This window comes from Protopterus annectens, chromosome 15.part0, assembly GCF_019279795.1.
Source record: "Protopterus annectens isolate FY-2018-M chromosome 15.part0, PAN1.0, whole genome shotgun sequence".
Classification (NCBI taxonomy): domain Eukaryota; kingdom Metazoa; phylum Chordata; order Ceratodontiformes; family Protopteridae; genus Protopterus; species Protopterus annectens.
In genome coordinates, this window is record NC_056749.1 from 375574495 (window position 1) to 375596370 (window position 21876).

Below are 21876 nucleotides of genomic sequence, written 5' to 3' on the forward strand. Positions count from 1 at the left end.
TTTGAAAATCGGTATCCCATAACTCCACTGGAGTGGGTGGGGTTACATAATTATGTGTGCAAATTTTATGTTAATCAGCATACAGATTTGTACCCATTTTTCATCGGCCTTGTCCAGATTTTTTTTATGTTTTTAGGTTGAAAGGTATGGTGCTGACTTGTCTAAACATGAGCTAAGCTATTAGCTAGGCTTAGGAGGGTCTCAGGGCCAATAGCCTAGTAACCTCCTATGAGCCTATGAACCAAATCAGTATGCTCATTGTAACTCCATTGTATGCCAACAGAAACAAGCCTGGCCACTAAAGTATTGTAGACCTACTGGAATGGTCATATAAACCTCTCCAGAATTTCATAGAATGTCCTGTTTTATCTTACATTTTTGCTATATTCTTCCTAAAAACTTTTCAATATTCTGCTAAGTCATTGACCATTACAGTTACTCAATAATGTCATACAAGTTTCATACTTCCTGACATTCAAAAAATGAATGTAGATGCAAACCATCTCCTTGTATTAACCTTTAAAGTGAATTAGAGGGAAAATATATATATATATATATATATATATATATATATATATATATATTTGTGTGTGTGAATATATATATATATATATATATATATTAAAACAACGAGGTACTTGTTGGATTCAAGGCATACTTTAATGCAAATTGGTCAAGCGCTTTCATCTAATTTTTCATTTTAGAAATTATCAGAACAATAAAAATATGTGCAAGAATACAACAATTTAAAACAGTTTCCTACAAACATACCCCCTGTTTTTGACCTAATATAAATTGTCTCTAACAAACCAATAAAACCTAGGTATGGACAAAGCCTGCCAATAAAATTAAAGGCATATTTCCACATTTTAAAATCACTTTAATTCTCTTGTAACAGAAATAGCTTTATTTAAGCCAGGAAAAACTGAAGCATTTTAATGAAGCTGCCAAAGCATCTTTTTGTGTAATAATCGGTTTTGCTAATCCCTGTCATAGGGGATCAGATACATCCTTTCCAGCACAGAAAATTTTAAATTCTTAAAACCTTTACAAGTCAGGGAATGCCAAGCCAACAACTCTTCTTGTCCCCTTAGAAATACTATACACGTTGGTAGATTTGTTTAATGCAGTCACTGTCTTTCCATTATAGAATGCTGGACACATACAGCATCTCACAACATATACTATTTTATTGGAAAGACAATCAAATCTACCCCTAGAAACTCATTTTTGTATTTTTTCAAAAAAAATCATTATCAACATCAGTGTCTATGTAAGTTTTTTTGTGGATTTTGCATTCCAGAGCTGGTTTTACAGTTTGGTAGATCTGGTTATTTATTTATTGTTCTTAATGGCTTCTGGCATTGCGGTGTTTGATTCAGAATACATTATTCAATGATACCCCCATTTCCAGTTTACTCGCTTTGGTTGGGAACCTGACATTACTTATTCAACAGCTGACTCAAACATTTCTGCAGTATAAGGGTATCAAAGGTGGTACCAGTTTATGGAGAGTAGATAGAGGTGTTACAGATACATTTATCTAGAATTCAATGTTTGGTATCAATAGTGCTTTGGACAGTTTTCAGGTTACTTCTTTGCAGAATGATTATTCTGAAACTTCTAATATTAATAAATGGTTGTACAAACTGAACTTTCCTGAAGAAACCAACTATATAAGAACCTCGGATGGGCAATTTATGGCTATTGACCAGCAAATTAAACATCTGTATAATGTATTATTCAAATTTTAAATCTTTACAACTGAACAATTACTTTTTACATGAAAGTTTGAGACACCAACAAGTACCTAAAGGAATGTGATTGTGGAAATTCCTGCAGGGGGTTGAAGAGAATTTGTTTTCCACATGAAATTGCTGAAGTTATTTGATAAAACTGGACTTGAACTTACAAAATTGATTTTTAAGGAGAATGAGAAACATATGGGGTTCTTCAAGGATGAGATATCTATATTGTCAGGTTCCATTACTAGAGCCTTGAATTTTTCACAGCCTAAGGGTACATACAACAATGTGTTTTATCAAATAGAGTAAAAAAAATTATCCATCAAATGTAGAAAAGATAAGAAACTTCTTTGTGATGATAAGGACTACCAGCTTAAAACAGTGTATACTAAAGTAGATTCTCCTTGACCCCCTTATCCCCTAAAATACTCTTTCACACATTGAGAAGGTTCATAATGAAGAAGAAGCCCCTTTGGAACAACCATGGGTAAGAAGATCGGAATGGATAGTAAACCAATACAAGGTTTGAGTCAATTCTGTGGGGAAATGGGAGACCAATCAGAAGGACAAAATTGGAAGCAGAAGTGTACTCTATATGGAGCTTTTCTACCCATGCCTTTGCTGAAAACAGGTTCTGTAGACCCTTTCAGACCACCCTGGTAAACAAATGTCAAAATAAATTAAATAAATAAATAGAAGAACAGGTTTGCCAACAGGAAAAGGAGATAAATATTGATGGTTTGATTGGTCAACAAGGTACTGTATGTATTACTTCTTTTTCTGATTTAGCAAATATAACTTTACTGAATTACACATTGGTCTGGAACACCATGAACTTTTTTGAAGGGATTTTTATTCATCTCTTCTGTCCTGGCCAGTTTAGAGCAAACAATCCTGGATTTAAAAATTTTCACAAGGAAACCCAATTTATGACTTTGCGGTGGTGGTGCTGCGGTAGCGTTGTCGCCCCACAGTTAGACGTTGCCCATTTGACTCTCAGTTAGACCGTCTTCTGTGTGGTGACATGCGTGAATGGTCATTCCTTCATTGAAGGTTGTGCGTTAGGCCTGGCAAGCCAGCACGTAAAACTCTACTGCCAATCATTAGCAGACCGGAGTTCTGCTGTGGCGACCTCTAACTGGGAAAAGCCAAAAGACACAAACAATTAAATAACGAAGGGAGAAAGAACTTTGTTATTAATCAATCTAAACATAAAAGCATCATCAGTCATCCTTTAAATTCTGCAATCAGTATATTTGAGAAGTCCTGTGAACAGGACATCAGGGATTTGCTACAGAGGCCCAATAAACACAAGTATTATCATCTTACTCAGGAAGACAGTTGCATTTTGAATAGCATCATATACAACAAGAACATTTGTTGCATGAAAGTTGACAAAAGGGGTGGTCTGGTTATGATGAACGTAATTGATTATGTTGGTTGGTTGGGATCCCTTTTAAATGACAAGACTACATATTAGCTCAGCTCAATTAATGAGATCACTATAGCATATCACAGTATCAACATGCATCTAGATGAACTAGTATTGCTTGACTACATTTCATATGATTTGTTTAATTTTCTGAAGGTGCAGGATCCTGTGATACCTAAGATTTTTGGGATCTTGAAAATTTACATCAGCATTAATGATCCTCCATTACATTTGATTGTAGCAGCACAGGGTTCAAGCGCAGAATTGTTTGCTAAGTTTATTGATCGAAAATTAAAAAGTTTTTGTTTTGTGATCACCCCCGTATTCTCTGAAATTTGTGGGAGCTTTTTGACAAGTTGAGATAAAATGTGTGTCAGGACGATTATTTGTTTGTGACTATGGATGTGAAAAATGTATATACTGTTATACCACATGAACTGGGACTGACATGGTTTAGGGAAAACATTTCACAGTTTAAACCACTTTCAGGTAATGATGTGGATCTTATTTCTGAATTTATGGAATTAGTGTTAAAAAACAACTATACGTTTTTTGATGGTGAATATTTAAAACAAACACATGGTGTTACAATAGGTGCCACTTGTCCCCCCATTTTTGCCAATGCAGTTCTTTTGCTGTGGGAAGAATAAATGGTGTTCAAACTCGACTGTTTTCAATACTGCATTTGGTACTTTCATTTTTCAGATGATATCCTGATAATATGGTTGGGTAATGAATCTCAATTTTGTCACTTTGTTTAGTTATTAGAGGAAACAAACTCATTTTTAAGATTTTTCTACAATGCTAGTGACAGTATACATTATTTAGATATAGAAATCAGTAAAAGGAAAGATGGCAGTTTTGGCACTTTGATTTACAGGAAGCCTACATTCTGTAATACATTTTTATACTATAAAAGTAATCATCTGTTTCACCAGAAAAAGTGAGTGATTAAAAGTCAATTTATCAGGGTATCCAGGTTAACATCTGATGATACAAATTGTTTAAAAGAATTCAACAAGTTAAAATTAATGTTTTTGCAAAGAGGTTACCCTAAAGATTTAGTTGATACTTTGTATAAGGAAATATTAAAGGAGAGGGATCTAAAATATTCTCCTATCATTATCAAGAGATTGTATGAAAATAACAATCAGGATCAAGATGTGGTTCAGAATAAACAGTGGCAGTATGTACAGAAAGGGAGGACAACATGGTTTTGCATTACTCAGTAGATGCACTGGACGTTTGTCTGGACTGGGCCATACTACAATGTAATGAGGATACTAGGGGAGTATTTAATCCAGTACCTAGGTTTACATATAAAAACAGAGCCAACATTAAGGGAATACTAGAATGGCCAGCACAATGTACCTACACAGGATCTGGCAAAACTTTAAAATGTGGACGCTGTAACCAGTGTCCTTACACAGACACTGATTTTGATAAGTTTTTTGAAAAAATACAAAAATGGATTTCTAGAGGTAGAGTTGACTGTCTTTCCAATAAAATAGTATGTGTTGTGAGATGCTGTACATGTCTAGCATTCAATATCAGAAACACGGTGAATGCATTAAATAAACAAATCTACCAACCTATGTATAGTATTTCTAAGGGGGATAACAAGAGTGCATGGCTAGGCATTCCAGGACTTGTAAAGGTTTTAAGAAGTTTAAACTGTCTGTGATGGAAAGGCTGTATCTTGTCCCCTGTGACAGGGATTGGCAAAACCGATTACTACACAAAGCAATGCTTTGGGAGTTTCATTTAAATTCTTCAGTTTTTCCTGGCTTAAATAAAGTTACTTCAATTACAAGCAAATTAAAGTTCAGAGCATCCAAGTTATAAAAATGTATACGTGAATGTGTGCATCTTTGTAATCCTGAGATTTCAAAATGTGGATCTATGACTTTAACTTTATTGGCAGGATATGTCCATACCCAGATTTTATTGGTTTGTTGGAGATGATTTGTATTTGGTTGAAAATAGGGAGTATGTTTTTAGGAAATGGTTTTAAATGGTTGTATTCTTACATGTATTTTGAGGTTCTCTTGGTGTCTTAAATTTAAAATTAGATTAAATCACTTAACCAATTTCTATTAAAGTAAGTCTTGAATCCAGCTACTACCTGATCATTGTTCTTTGTAGTTTTTGTGAATTTTGCATGCCAGAGATGGTTTTGCTGTTAGGTTTATCTGGTTTTTTTTACACATACACACACACACACACGGTTAATTATTATTTTCTCGATCACAGTTTGTGCAAACTATCATTTCTATGAATCATAGAAATGAAAAACAACATCAGCAAATAACAAAAATGTCGAACATGGAAGTGGTGAATGTTCGAATTCAATTCAATTTGAACATTCACCACACTTCTGCAAATGGAATCACTGTCCAACACACAGTAAACAACTTGTTTGCAGGGGGCCAGCCCCCCCTGCACCCCACATGTGCGTGGCTGCACCTCCCCAAACACACACACACACACACACACACCCCGGTACTTGTATACAAACTCTGAGATCACAGTCCAGTGAGGGAAAGGGTACATTTCCCAATCCCCACTATAGTGCAATCTGTATGAAAATGTAGAAGGTCATTTTGCTGTTGTACATTTCATCATTCATTCTTTCATTACTATCGAATGGGTCATTTCGGACTAATGTAAATCACACAAAGTCTGATCTTCCCTATATATATATATATATATATATATATATATATATATATATATATATATATATATATATATATAAACTATCCCTGATTTGGGCCCTTTTCCCCTGTATTTTTTTATCTTTGTCTAAATCTCTTGAACAAAGAAGTTGAAATGTGTACCTTTGCCTACTAAAAGTAATTTGATATTCAAAAATGTGAATGCTGATTGGGATAGTGAGCGTGATCATTCTAAATTGAGCATTCCCCACAAGAAAATGTTCTGTTAAATTGCTTTCTCTGCACTGCTAATTGGAGAATTTTATATGTAAAAAAATCCTACATTAGTAAACTGCTCGTGATAAAATTATATAGTACATTAAAAAAGTTTCATGGATTTCAATGTTGGGAGTACCCATAGAAACAAGTCCTTAGCATACCTCACAACCTCTTACTTTCTGAAATTAACAAGTCTGTCATTATTTAGTTATTTTATTTCTCTATAATTTGACAGAAAACCACAGTTTTTATGAAGAACAGACCAAAAGTTATGAGGCAAATATCTGCACATTCTGTGAAAATCTAGACAGAGAGGTGTGTTACACAGACTATGTAGACTCTGCACAGTCAATATACTACAGCAGACGCATAACAAAAAAAATATATAAAAACACAAAAGGTTGGAAATGCAAAAAAGTGGAATGTGGAAAGTGAATTCATGCCACCTAAAACCTCTATGGCTATTAATTAATTTGAAAATGTATTGTGGAAAAAGAATTTGATGTTTTTCTTAAAAGCAATAATGTGTATAATTTAACTAAAAATGAATGGGCAGAATTACAAACTGTACAGTCATATTTGGACAAGTATGTTTTCAGAGAGGCAGATAAAGGGGGTAAGTGGGTTGTTATGAATAAAGATGGATATCATAATATGGTTAAGCAACTCATTTTTGAAAATAATGACTATGCTAAACTTTCTATGACCCCAGTACAGAGATTTAATCGTGAGCTCTGCAGATTATTAGAAAGAGGAGAGCCTAGGCTTTTTGGGAAATAAGGATGTGAAAAAGTTGTTTGTGAAAGATCCCAGGGACCCCCAAGTTCTATGCTATTCCCAAAATTCACAAGAACGTAATGAATCCCCCTGCGAGACCTATCATTTCCATGATAGGCTCATGTTTAGAATAAGTGTATGTGTTTTTTGATTATTATTTCAAAAATATTTGGTGAAAGTACCCTCCCACATACAAAATACTGGTGAGTTTGTTTGGGGATAAAAGTAGTGAGGTGGCAAGATGACTTTTTTTCTGGGCAATGGTTGATGTTAGTTCTTTATATACTAACATTGATACCAAATGGGGCCTGGAAGCCATGGGTAAAACCATAGGTGAGGGACCACGGACTTCTTTTTTGTTGTCAGTTTTAGAATTCTGTCTCTATCATAATTATTTTAAATGAGATAATAAATTGTTCCTACAAAAAAGAGGCACAGTACTGGGAGCTGCATTTGCCCCTACCTATGCTGTGATATATATGGGAAATTTTGAAAGACAATTTATGTATCCTACCAAGTATTTTGCACAGAATGTAATTTATTACAAGCGGTTTATTGACGACTGATTTTTATTTGTAAGGGAGATCAACAGGAATTTTTGAAATTTATGAAGAGCATGAATAGCACTGTTCATGGTTCGAAATTTACTTATCACTTGAATTTGGGTAATATCATTTGTTTGGATGTGGAGCTGTATGTGGATAGGAATATTTTGGGATTCAGTATAAACCTCACAGGAAGCCCACCTCTGTGAATAATTTTTTGCATGCTGACAGCATGCACCCTCCACACTTGATTAAGTTCTTACCATTTGGTGAATTTAAGAGAATCCATCAGAATACTTCTGAAGATGTGTTCAAAGAGATTTTTTTGAATGAGGTATATAACAGATTAAGCTCACTGGAGTATTTTCAAGCTATAGTGATGGAAGCTTGGAATAGTATTTAGGATAAAGGGAAAAGGCTTGATAATAGGTGTTTCAATATGCAGGGGAAAGGAAAAGGGCCCAAGAACAGGAGAGATTGTTCTTTGTGACAAAATATTCCCCATTTTGAAACACCTTAGAGAGAATTGTTAGGGAATTTTGGTATTTAGTATTTGAGGATGCAACTCTGGGACATCTTTTTCCTAAACATGTTACCTTATCTTATGGGAGGTATAATAATTTGAAGGAATTATTAAGTGGGGATGGTTTGATTTGTGGTAGGGCTCAGAGAGTAGGTGCACGAACATGTGGTAACTGTTTGGTTTGTAATAGGATTAAGAATTTAAGTGTGTGCAAAATCAATGGCAGGTTATATAGGGCTAGAGAGACCTTTAATTGTAACTCCCAGGGTGTTGTGTATATTATTGGATGTGGGTATCAGCAAACTAAGTGGTATGTTGGGCAAACCATGAGAAAGGTTAAGGTTTGAATCATGGAGCATTTGGGAGATATTAGAAAATGTAATATGAATAGTCCTGTAACTTGCCATTTTGCATCTGCACATGGGGGCTCAGAGAGTAGTTTATTTTTTTATTGTGTTGGCACATCCAGTTTTGAAGTTTGGAGGCAATTTTAAGGATGAACTTAATAATTTGGAATGTAGAATGATTTTAAATTTTAGAAGGCTCTCCCCTAGAGGCATGAATATTGATAGTAATTTAACTTTATAAGTGCTCATTTAGTTTATTAATAAAAATTCAGTATATAAAAAAAATCAGTACAGGTCACTGAATATGTATGCATATTTGTATCAAATTGTTTCAACAATGAACACTGAGTTTTTTTTTATAAATATAAGGGGGGATTTATGTATGATTGTATTTAAACTCTGTGGGGAATGTTTATTTACAGCCATGTTGATTTAAATTGGTTGACTGAATAATTAATTGGTTACATTCAACACTTGGTATATAAATAGGGTGCATTTCTGATGTTTAAATTATTCCATAGAAGGTGAAAACTCGATGTACCAGAATAAATTTTCCACTGGATATTATACCCTGTTGTCTAGTGGAGTTGTTGGCAGTTCCAGATTTTTGTGTTTTTTTATGCTTCTAGTCATTGGTGTTTTGTTATCATAACAAAATAAGATAGCACAGACAACAATGCAGCCATTAGCATGCATAGACCTAGAGCATGTGCAGTAGACATTTTAGATGCCCCAGATTACCAGCTGCTGTCAGAAGAGCACTAAGACCCTTCTATACAATGGCATTGTTTAGCAAACTAAGGCTATTTTTTTAAATAATGTCATTCTAAAATAGCAATAATTCATTTCTGTGTGTAGGTAATGCAGGCTTTATCCACTGTTTGCTTTGTTTAATCATTTAGACTTTGCCATTGTGATCAAACCACACCAACTGTAGACAAATCCAAAGTTACACACATACATTTGGGGATTATTACTAAAGCATGACATGTTAGGAAGACTCAAATGAAACATCAAATCTGTCCATCAAGTGTATGTATAAATTGTGATACTCGACATTCCCACTTACAGCATTATCAGAAACCACCACACCAGCATATTAAAACCTTTTAGTAATTATATTTTTTTAGGATTGCAGTCATATGTTTTTAAGAATTCCTTTGTGAAGTCATTTCTTCTTCTTCTTCGTCTTCCATATTGTTTGATCTCCTTTATTTAAAAGGCCATTACAGAGTATCAGCAGCCCAGTGTTTTCTTGCTTTTAAGCAAGGACATTTGTGAATTTGCTGCTGCCCTTTTTAAGAAAACACCCCTTACTTGAAATTTAGCTTTCTTGTAAAACAGTGAAGACATGCTATGATAAACTGAGAATCCTGAATTATAACCCCAGTTTTAATACTTACTATAAGGACCATAGCATGGTGGGAATGTTAACAATGAGAGATTAATCCCCTGCATTCTGTATCAGTGTGCATAGACTGCATAGCTGCAAATGTGAAATATTTTTGTAGTGCCTTTACTGACCACGGACATCTGGTACAAAGTTATCTTATGTATCAAACTTTGTCATCTTTTTGTCTTTCATAAATAAATGTGCCAGTGTTAATCTTTATATTCTCTGATATTAAATCAAAATGCTTGTGTTTCCACCTTTATAATAATTTTTCTTATGCACTTAAAATATCATACTTTAGTAATCCAGAGTGCTATCATTTTCCTGAACTTTGACCTACTACAATTTACATCTGCTGTGTAAGCTACATTTGTAATAAAAATATAAACAACTCTAAATTCCACTACTGTAGAAAGATGTATATGTTCATATTTCATATACTAGTGCTTGGAATTCCAGAGCAAAGGTATAGATCCATAATTCTTAGATTACTATGTGTTATTTTTCAGCATAAGTACTTCCAGTACAAAGAAGAACATGACAGAAGGGTAGACAAAATAAAACAAAGTCTAAAGGTATGGGTGCCCTCTAATAGCATACAGTTCTTTATTCCTCATAAAACATGTACTCTGTAATTAAAAATATGTGCACGCACACACACACACACACACACACACACACACACACACACACACACACACACACACATAATGTACTTCCATGGAATAAGTATGAGTCCTTAAGTATGCAGATGAGGAACTATTACTATTTATTTTACATTAGTAAGTATATATAATTATTTTGGGTCTGCCAAGTAACTTTCTGCTTTTTTTCTGTTTTCTATAGGCAAATGGAAAGCCAACCATTGAAGTTTCACATTTCCTAGAATGGACTAGCCTAGAGCCACAGTCATTGGTATGGTTACCAGTCCTTCACCGAATCACAATTGCTGAATCTGTCAAGCATCAGGCAAAATGCTCTGTCTGCAAGCAGTGCCCAATAAAAGGCTTCAGGTAGAAATATTTTTTAAATAATCATATGATTAAAAAAATATTCCTAGTTGATTCACTGACTGGTTGATTGAGGCATTGTTTGAACGGTAAATGTACTGACTGAGTAGGTAGAATTTTGTTTAGTTTTCATTTGTTTTTTGTTTGATTGATTGATTGATTGCAATCTTGTTCAGTGCATTGATCCAACTATTTCTTTCACAAATGACCTAGAGTAAAAAAAAAGAATATGAATGTGGAATACAAAACATAAATCAGATGCAAGCAGCATGAATATAGAGTAATGCACACAGTGATAGGAAAGGTCATAGCACACAAAGGAAAATACATATTGTATTTTAATGAGTAGCTTCATCATTATTAAAATTAATTATAAGACTGGATTTTATGATACCATCTTAAGAGTTATGTGATCTTAATCAACCAATTAACAGCTTGGAAAGTGCAGCTGACATGAGAGGTTAATACTGCTTAAGATCTGGGGCAGTTATGCAATGAGACAACATTAATTCCAATCAGAGACCTAACAGAACACGCTTCAGAAAATCTTTTGTGTAAGTTCTCATCAGTTTGTACTTAATTGTGCTTAATCATGATTTTTTGGAGTCTACACAAGACAGTTATTTATTAATGAAAGGTGTAAGTATCCCCAGGATTTAATAACACCTGCACTACGTGTACACTGTTCTGAGTGAACAGACAACACAGATATAATTCACACCTTCTTCATTCTTAATTTTAGTTTTCGTACTGATATTCTTGCAGCTTTAAATACTGACAGGGATTCATAAAGCTTACCAGAAACTGTAGACTACATGTACACTTAGTGTAATCTTTCTGAGTGACTAGAAATCACAAAAAATGTGATAAGAATGTTCTTGAATACATATTGTGTACACTTAGTGTAGGCTTTATTGAATCTGGCACTATGTCTATAAAATCACCATAAATCACCTTCATTTCAAAGGCAGCACATTTTTGTTGTTTCTGTTACTAAGGCTATTTTCATGAGACGTTTGGTAGGGGTGGAGTGACAAATCATATCAAATGATTTTGAGAAATCAAGGAAGAGGTCATTATAGCAATAACCCATGCCTGGGTGTGGGTAATGCTGGATTTACCCACGGTTGGTGTGGTTTGGTCACGTGGGAGAAGTGGGTTATTGCTATTATACAATGACATTATTTAAGAAAAAAAATAATTACCTTTCTTAAATAATGGCATTGTATAATGCCTCCTTGCTGCCCTTCCACAGCTGTCTGGTATTCTGTGGCAGTTCTGATGTACTGCGCATGCGTATGCCCACACAGTACATCAGAGCTCTGGGCAAAAGCAACGGAGAAAGCAAGATCTCTGTTGCTTTTTACAAACTGTTTCGCTATGTTAAATGGGTTTAACATAGTGAGACAGCTTTAAAAAAAAGCAACGGAGAATCTCCGTTGCTTTTGTAAAGCTGTCGCACTATGTTAAACCCATTTAACATAGCGAGACAGTTTTGAAAAAAGCAACGAAGAAACCAAGATCTCCATTGTTTTTTACAAACTGTCTCACTATGTTAAAGGAGTTTAACATAGTAAGAGAGAATCTCCGTTGCTTTTTTTAAAGCTGTCTCGCTATGTTAAACTCGTTTAACATAGTGAGACAGTGTGAAGCAATGGAGATCTTGCGTTCTCCGTTGCTGTAAAAAATTAGTTATAGTAATGGAAAAAGTCCGGGTGACCGGACCTTTTTCCATTACTATAACTCAGATTTACAATGTGCACGCTGCCAATCAGCGTGCCCATTTTTTAATATTAATGGGGGGACGTTGTATAATAATGGATATTTACTCTTGAGACTGCAAACAATATTTTTCTTGATGACTAACAAGGGAGTATCTAGTCCATGTTTGGGATGAAAGTTATAATGAGCAAATACAGGAAGTCTTCTCACAATAAGAAGAGCACAAGTTAGCTAGCTATTGTCTTTTCAGCTTAGTTGGTGGAGGAACTCAAAATCTCAAAAGAGACTATTCAGGAGTTTGTAACTGTAACTGCTATGATTCACCTACTAGAATTTGTCCAGCTGTGTTTTAAAGGTAGGCAACTAGCTGATAGTCTGATTGAAACTGGTAACACATTCCAAGCTGTACAAGCAGGACTGGCTAGTGACTTCAAAGCAAAGGGGGCCTGCAAGAAGCAAAGGAATGGGTGCGGCTAATTGGAATGGGATGGGGGCTGTCTTATTACAGGTCCAGGATTTTTTACATATGATCAAACAACAGATAGGGTGAGTCACTTTTATCTACAGATGGCTGCAGTACCCACTCATTGTAGCCAATGTATTGACTATATATGTCTCAGATGTCTGACTATGATCAGCAATAGCAAATAACTTTAGGAGAAATAGAGCCCTAAACAAAAGACTCAATTGGATCTCACTGCTGCACACTGGTTCCCCCCAACCCCCAGTCCCCCCCCCATATCCCACCATCATGGCCCAACGCCATCAAGACAGGTCATGTCTTTTTTATTTTTTACTTTGTATCTTTTTGCTGCATTGTTTCAACACACCCTGATTGGTCAAGACTGCATTGCAATATGTGTGAAGGAAGTAAATGAATCAACCTAAGGGTCAGGCAGCCACTACACCCCCAGATGTCATAGGAGAACAACATGCTTTGAGATGCATCATTATTAAGATTATATATATATATATATATATATATATATATATATATATATATATATATATATATATATATATATATATATATATATATATATATATATATATATATATATATATATATATATAGACATTCTCTTGATGTAAATTTGTTACATAATGTATTGTTTTTTTCCCTGTAACTGTTTATAACCAGTCGCTCATGTCATAGTTAAAAAGGGTCTTTAGGCCACTCTATCTAGCCACTTAAATAAATACAATAAGTGCATATGTACCCACAGGGTAGCCTTTACAGTTGTGGGGCTCAATTTGGACCATTCTGTTGGGGTTCTGAGCTGAACCCCTATCTACTGCCCCAACCCTCCCTCCAGTAAAACGATTTTAGATTAGGTATCAGGACTACAGGCTACTACTACTATTGTGTATTAAAATAAAACAGTATTTTATTTATTAGGTTATATTTTGTCATTAGGCATGTTAAAAAAGAACTAAACTACTGGATTAATGAATTACCCTCAGATCCAACATTCTCTGCTTCTGCTTTACTCACTTAGGTAGACTGTAAGAGGCCTGCTTGATGGGCCACTTAGGCCCTTTGTCCACATGGTACTACATCAAGTGGATGTACCATGGATTACCTGCAAACACATTCCTAAACTCCTGTAGTACTGTCCCAATCCTCTGAATCTGGGCAGGAGATAGCTGCACACTTCTCTCTTGTCCCCCTTCCCCAACAATAATTTTCTCTCCTTTCTATCTCCCTCATTTCAATTCCTCCCCTCATTTGAGACTTGCCTTACTTTGCTTTACATCATATGCCCAACAACTGTGTATACTGTAAATATTTTGTTCTTTGTGTATTATTTTCTTAATAGAGACATTGTACTATATGATAGTATGTCAATGTATGGCTACTCTTCTTAGCAGTTTTCCTGACTGAATTATTGCATCGTGTATTTATGAGTATGTTCATTTATGCCACATATCATCTTAATTTAATACCTCACTGCTCTTCTGCTTTTACATTACCAATGACATTTATTTATCAATGTTTATTGTTTATTGTTTATTTGGTTGTATTTCCATAATGCTGAGACTGACAATGATCTAAGTAGTTCAGAGGTCTACCTTGGTTAAAAAAATTAAATTATTGAATAAAAAAAAGTTTTAAGTTAAGTACTCCACACACTTAAGCATCTTTTTGAGGTGCTGCAGACAAACACCAAGCATACCAGGCTACTAAGAAGCAGGCCATTTTGAAGCATAAAACCTAATAACATTTTCTGCCTCATCACAGTCCTCAGCTCTTGGCTACCATACTGCATGTGCTTGGATGCCAAGAAGTACTGGACAAATGAGTTAGTGTGGCAGTACTTAATGAGTGGGTAGACTGGGGGTAAAAAAAAACATGCAGATTTTATCAAACCTCCATTATACATTCTCAGCCCACATTACCCAGTTCCTGTATTGTGGGTGTCCAGTCACTTCCTGTACTTGCTCTGAATTGTTGGAATTTGTTGCACAGTTAATTCTCATACCTTGTTACAGTCTGTGTGTTGCCACAAAACCACATAAACCTGTTTAACTTCATCCGGATATTCAGTAGTAGTAATAGTAATAATATCAGGCCACTTCTTAAAATGGCATCGTCCGTGCATCATTCCAATTATAACCTTTTCTGAAAGTTTATATTTATTTAATTATTTGATAAACTTGGAAAGTGGAGTAATGCATACAGTTAAAGCCATATCTTTGCAGCCATATCTCACGCCAGAAGACCAAGCAGTAAGGATTATCTGCTGGGATGTTTCCATACCTTTCAACCTCTTAGTGCAAGAAATCTGGATGAAGCCAAAACTTTTTGGCGGACAAATGCCCAAAGTCAAGGACAGATTTGAAATATTGCTCTAACAAACATAAGTTGTTGATAGAATAACAGATTTTGATTCACCATATATTTTCAGAAGGATATGAAGGCTGAAAGTTAAATGTCTCTCATTATTTTGTGACTTCAGTCCTAGGTAATATGGCAGAAAACCTCAAATTTTATGAGGAAAAGTCCAAAAAATACAAGTCATAAATCTGTATGTTTTGCAAAAATCTGGACAGTTGAGAGGTATGGATGATTCACAGAAACTTAGTGTCATGCTTTGGTAAGTGTAAGGAGATCAGAAGGAGTTAAGAAAACCCACATGGATGTAGGGGTAACATGCAAAACCCACACAATTTATTCAGTTTTCTAGAATATACTTCCCCAAAAAACTCCTCCCCAATCTAGTCTATTTTATAGCTTTATGTTTCTGCTTTGAAAGTGTAATATTCATGCAGCACATTTACAAGTCGAACTGTTTGTTATTGTTTTCTCATTTTCAGGTAAGAAAATCATTTTTCATTTTACCTCTTACTCCCTCCACTCAACACACACACACACACCTCATGTTTTACTTCTCTGTAATTATTTTGCTCATATCTGTGTCGTATGCATTTCTCTGCCATTCTATTGAATTTATAACATTATGTCACAAATCTTGGGGATTAGACATTACTTCTCATCACAGTATTTGCATTTTTGTCTTTTTTTTGATTATTAGTGTTTCTTTTTATGCTGTCTCAAACTGATTAATTCCACAGTTACTTTATAGCAACTTATTCATGCTACGTATTATCTTAATTTTCATAAAACCAGATGGTTAGTTCAACTAGTCTTGGGTTAAAAACTCTGTTGAACAGTAACCAGCAGCCACTGACCATTATGGGAGTGTGAGCAGCAAACACTGTAAGCTATACAAGAGGCAAGCATTTGCTAGTAATACTGGACTAGTAGTAGTATTAGTAGTACAGTTCATGATAGGAGATGTTATCCATTCTACTAACAAGACTTTTGACTACTAGGGAACAAGACTGCTAGTACGAAATGCCATGCACTTTGCTGTAGTATCTTTCAGACAAATCTGTCATCCATATAAGGCATAATGGCTTTGTCATAACCCAGTATGCCCCCCCCCCCAGAGGTAGTGGAACCCTATTGGCCACATTGGTCCAACTGGCCTAAAGCTGTCCTTGTGTGCCCATTATATTGAGAAGCTGTGTCTGCTTCCTGAAATGTGTAGATGTGTTTGTACCGTAAATATGAGGACTGCAGAGTCTACTGAGGCTCCCTCAAACCATACAATAGGGAATTTTAGTCAAATAGAATGCATTTTCCACCACCAGTCTATCATTTTATTGCATAAAACACAGAGAATACAAAGACTGCATTTATAAGTCAGATCATGCCTTTACTGAAATAAACATCACAGAAATATGATGTTTAATATTTGTTTGGGATGCCTTCTGTTAATAATTTTCATAATTAAATGACAAAATATATGTAACCTACTAAAGTTCAATAACTTACAGTTCTTGCCAGTCTCATTTATACCAAGTACCTAGGCTGCCTTTGCTTATGTCTCTGGCCTTGCTTCAGGCTGCTTTCCTTTAGCCCTTTGGCGTCTCTGGGCTTAGACATGCACTTGACTTCAGTATCAGGTTCTATCAGTATAGCTCCTCCAGACCAGAACCCTGCCTGCATCCCTCTGTAATCCCTGTCCAATGAGAGGCAAATAAATGCTTCTGTTGCTTCAAGCTTCCATTTTGCTTTCGTAGAAGAATTAGGATTAATTCTGCACCACCTACAGGCCAGCACATTACATTGCAAACCTTCCAGCTTTGTCTAGCTCCACCTATGGATAATTTTATTGAGTGACAGGTCCTTCAGTGTCATTATACCACAACTGTGAAATCTCTGGAACTGCAGAAATTTAATTGTGATTAGGGGGAAATATGCACTGTGTCGGAAACTGATATAATATGTGTGTGTGTGTGTGTGTGTGTGTGTGTGTGTGTGTGTGTGTGTGTGTGTGTGTGTGTATATATATATATATATATATATATATATATATATATATATATATATATATATATATATATATAGGTCTACTTGAAAACACCGACATGCCAAAACACAGACGACAAGAACACCGAGACCGGAAGATCGACAACTGAGATGACCGACAGTTTAAAAGCCCGATGCTGAGAACACCGACATGTTAAGGTAAGTGTGCGATAGTGACAGACTTTAGGGTTAGGGGCAGGTTAAGTGAGTTAGGGTTAGGGTGCGGGTAAGGTAAGTGTACAATAGTGATGGACTTGTGGGTTAGGGGCAGATTAAGTGAGTTAGGGTTAGGGTGCAGGTAAGGTAAGTGTGCAATAGTGACAGACTTTAGGGTTAGGGGTGGGTTAAGTGGGTTAGGGTGCGGGTTAGGTGAGTGTGCGATAGTGATGGACCTTAGGGTTAGGGTTTGGGTTGAGGTTAGTGCATAGATAGTTGTGTATGTAAGGTTTAGTGTAGGTTTGTAAGGTTTTTGGTGTGCTTGTGGTGTGTGTTTGTTTTTCAGAAAAGGTATTTGTTTTGTTTTGTTGATTGTGGTTTGTCGGGCATGTGAAGTTTCGTGCTTTTAAACTGTCAGTCATCTCAGTTGTCGCTCTTCCGGTCTTGGTGTTCTTGTCGTCTGTGATTTGGCGTGTCGGTGTTTTGAAGTAGACCCATATATATATATATATATATATATATATATATATATATATATATATATAAAATAAAATTAAAATCAGATAAGTCCATTTTCTCTGAGCTACATCAATCTCAGAAGTAATAAACAGTTGCAGTGTAGTTGTGAGGGGGCAGTGCAGGGATGGCTTACCACTGCAAAACCACTTTTAGTGTTGTTGATGATGAAATCATCTCTGAAGATCAGAAAAAGTGAATGTAGTAAGACATTACTTCACAGAACTGAGGAGTCATAACACAAATTAACAGGTGATTAATTTACCTAACAAAAGTAATCATGTATGCCCTGTAATCAGTGAGGATATGGTCCTGAATTCAATAAAAAGAATGCAAAGGAATGGCAGCATGGGTCCTGATTACATTCCTGGTAATTTACATAGTGAAATGTAAGGATGTAATAACACCACCACTTACTGTTTTATTTAATATTTATTGGAAAATGGTATTGTTTCTTACACTTAAAAAGTTGGCCAATGTTGATTACTTTGACAACAATATATGGGAAGTGCTGTGAAATATGCTTATTAGCCCTTTTGTAAGAAGAAGGACAGTAGGGCCTAACATGGACAAGTATCAACAAGGGTTTAGTAAAAAAAAAGATCTGTAGTGACAAATGTAATAGATTTTTATGAACTTATTAGTAAATCTGTTGATGCAGGTATTGTGGTGGGTGTTTTTCTTGATCTGGGTAAACACTTGACAGTATAATCCAACATATAATTACAGATTCCATGATTAGCCTGAATATCAACCCTCATAGTGTTGAATGGGTTAATGGTTTCCTGAATAATAGGTGATGATGTCATAAAGCAGTACTCTGGTTAGAGATAATATCTGGTGTCCCACAAGGGTCAGTATTAGACCCAATATTATTTAATTATTTGTCCTCATTTTTGCCTACATACACTCATTATTGGGGTCTAAATATGCTGATAACATTATGACAGGTGCTTATTTATTATATAATGACTGTTTAGTGTTTAACAACTACTTGGCACAGCTGTTAGACTGGCTCAGTAATAGTGCATTGAATGTAACTTATAGGTTCATAGGTATGTACTAGGCTATCGGCCCTAGGGCCTATACAAGCCTAGCCAAAAAATGTACCCTGGCTTTCGCCACCCAAGAAAATTATTTTCCTATGCCCCTGTCGAGCAGAGCTACAGAAGTGATCCCCGGGGTGAATTTCCCATTTCCCATCCAATCATCAAGATTTTTCTTGAAGAGTGCTAATGAGGATCTCTGTTTGACATAAATAGGTAGTCTGTTCCAGAGTATGGGAAGTCTCTGGGACAGGAATCTATCCCTCCAGCATGTTCTGTTTATTGTGGTGACAAGGTTAAGGTCCCTAGAGCATGTAGCTCAAAGGGATTTGGATTTCTTTAAGTGGAGCATATCCAACAGCTCTGGGTTTGACATAGCTTTGTATGTTAGGCAGAGATCGCCCCTGAGTAGGCGATATGCAATGGAGTAAAGCTGTAGTTTTTTGAGACGGTCTGCATAGGGCATCTGTTTGAGGCCAGTAATCCTCTTTGTGAGGTATTTCTGTGGTCTTTCCAGTTGTTGTAGATGTCTTATGAGGTACATACCAAAAGGGGCGTTGTACTCTGTAATGGGTCTAATGAGTGATGAGTAGAGGGGAACAATGACCTCTTTTTTTCTGGATGAGAATCCTTTTGTGATGAGATGAGCCACGTAGAAGGATTTCCTGACCACTGTGGCGATGTGATTATCAAAGGAGAGACTACTGTCTCTTATGGGAAAAGAGGGATTCTGTTTTTTGGACCAGCAAGTCCCAAGTATATTGTCAATATGTTATATTTCAATTTAGATAAAGTTAGACAATATAAGGACCTGAGTATCACGATGACTAACAAATTAACATTTAAGACAAAAACAAATTATTATCAAAAATTGAGTTCTATGCCTGCTTGATTTCTTCAGTATTATAATGACTAATAATTAACATTTAAGTCTAAAGCAAATTATTATCAGTAGAGATTTATGCCTGCTTGATCTCGTCAGCAGGAGTCTTGCAACAAACTCCTCCAAGGTATTATTGAAAATATTATGGGTGGCATAGTGGTGCAGTGGTCACCTCACAGCAAGAGGTTCTCCACTTCAGTTCTTGGCTGGAGTGACTTCTGTGCAAAATCTGCATATCTTGCATGCATTCACGTGGGTTTCCTCCTGGTACTCCGGTTTCCTCCCACATTCTAAAGACATGCATCTAGAGAGTTACTTCCTGGGCCTCCACTGAAAATGGGCTCTGTTCCAGTTGGACTTTCCTGGTAAACAAATGTATTATAATAATAATAATAATACTTCTTATTTATGACTAACTAATTGTGACTTCCACGGTGGTGCAGTGGAAGCATTGTTGCCTCACAGCAAGAGGGTCGATCGTTCAATTCTCGTCTTGGGTTGGGAGTGCCTTCTGTGTGGAGTCTGCAGTCGAGTGGGCATTTGAAAGACATGCATTGAATGGGCGTGCCTTCATTGAAGGTTGGGTGTCAGGCTGGCAACTCGACACCATAAAAACCAACTGCCAATCATTAGCGGACCGGAGTTCCGCTGTGGCAACCCCTAACTGGGAAAAGCCGAAAGACAAACAACATTTATGACTAATTGTGAAATATAATTCACTCTTTTGTGCCTATACTGAGTGTGACGTGAGTTTGGGCAAGGAGAAGTTTACCAAAGGGATTAAAAGTTGTAAAAACCTTTCTTGTCTCAATAATTCAAATTTGCATTCAATAAAGTTTAGATGGTTGAGAGAGGGAACTGTGATTTGCCTATAGGGCACTACATGATGATGAAATGAAAGCTATGTTAAATATTGAACTGCTTCAGCTATTTAAGAGTAAACAACATGACATAAAATAAACATAAAAAACACTAAAAGATCTAGGTTTATAACACAATCTATAGTAACAGCATGGAATATATTTCCTTGGGATAGTAGTAAAAATATCCAACTAATTATATTTAAAACTTTATTAAGCAACTAGACGAATACAACAGTACTTCAATGGATTTAGAGTCTGTGCTTTGGCAGGGCCTCTGACCTTAGCACAGGAATTTGAAACCTTGCCTGTATAACAGTGACTTTCATAGTTTTCTATTATTTCTAGTGAATCACAATTATTTTATCAAAACTGTGGGACTGCCATGGTTAAGTCTCAAACTGCCAGCAGGGCTCCAGTGCAAAGATATCCATCAAGCAAAAAGAGGACCTGTAAGCTGGAGTTAATAAAAGTAAAAAAAAAAAAATATATATATATATATATATATATATATATATATATATATATATATATATATATATGGGTCTATCTGATACCACCGACACACCAAAACACCAACAACGAAATAATCGACACGAAAAAAACAACAAAAAAGTTCAAAAACACGAAACTTCACATGCCCGACAAATCAAAATCCCGACAATCAACAAAACAAATACCTTTCCCGAAAAACACACACAACACAAGCACACCAAAAACTTTACAAACCTACACTAAACCTTACATACACAATTATCTATGCACTAACCTTAACCCAAACCCTAACCCTAAGGTCCGTCACTATCGCACACTTACCTTACCCACACCCTAACCCTAACTCACTTAATTCCACCTCTAACCCTTAACTCTGTCACTATCGCACACTTACCTTACCCGCACCCTAACCCTAACTCACTTAATCTGCCCCAACCCACAAGTCCATCACTATTGTACACTTACCTTACCCACACACTAACCCTAACTCACTCAACCTGCCCCTAAACTTAAAGTCCGTCACTATCGCACACTTACTTGACCCACACCCTACCCTAATGTCCATCATTATCATACACTTACCTTACTCACACCCTGACCCTAACATCCGT

The 21876-nt window shown here is 35.9% G+C and overlaps 1 protein-coding gene across 5 annotated transcripts in view; it reads left to right on the plus strand.

The window, feature by feature from the left end:
- The window catches only part of DRP2 (dystrophin related protein 2), a 4029288-nt gene that overhangs the window by 3374028 nt on the left and 633384 nt on the right, over positions 1-21876 (plus strand). For all 5 annotated transcript variants that reach the window (XM_044057118.1, XM_044057116.1, XM_044057114.1 and 2 more), the window contains one exon: positions 10545-10711. In XM_044057118.1, the coding sequence (XP_043913053.1) occupies positions 10545-10711 (167 nt within the window). The remainder of the gene's footprint in view (positions 1-10544; positions 10712-21876) is intronic.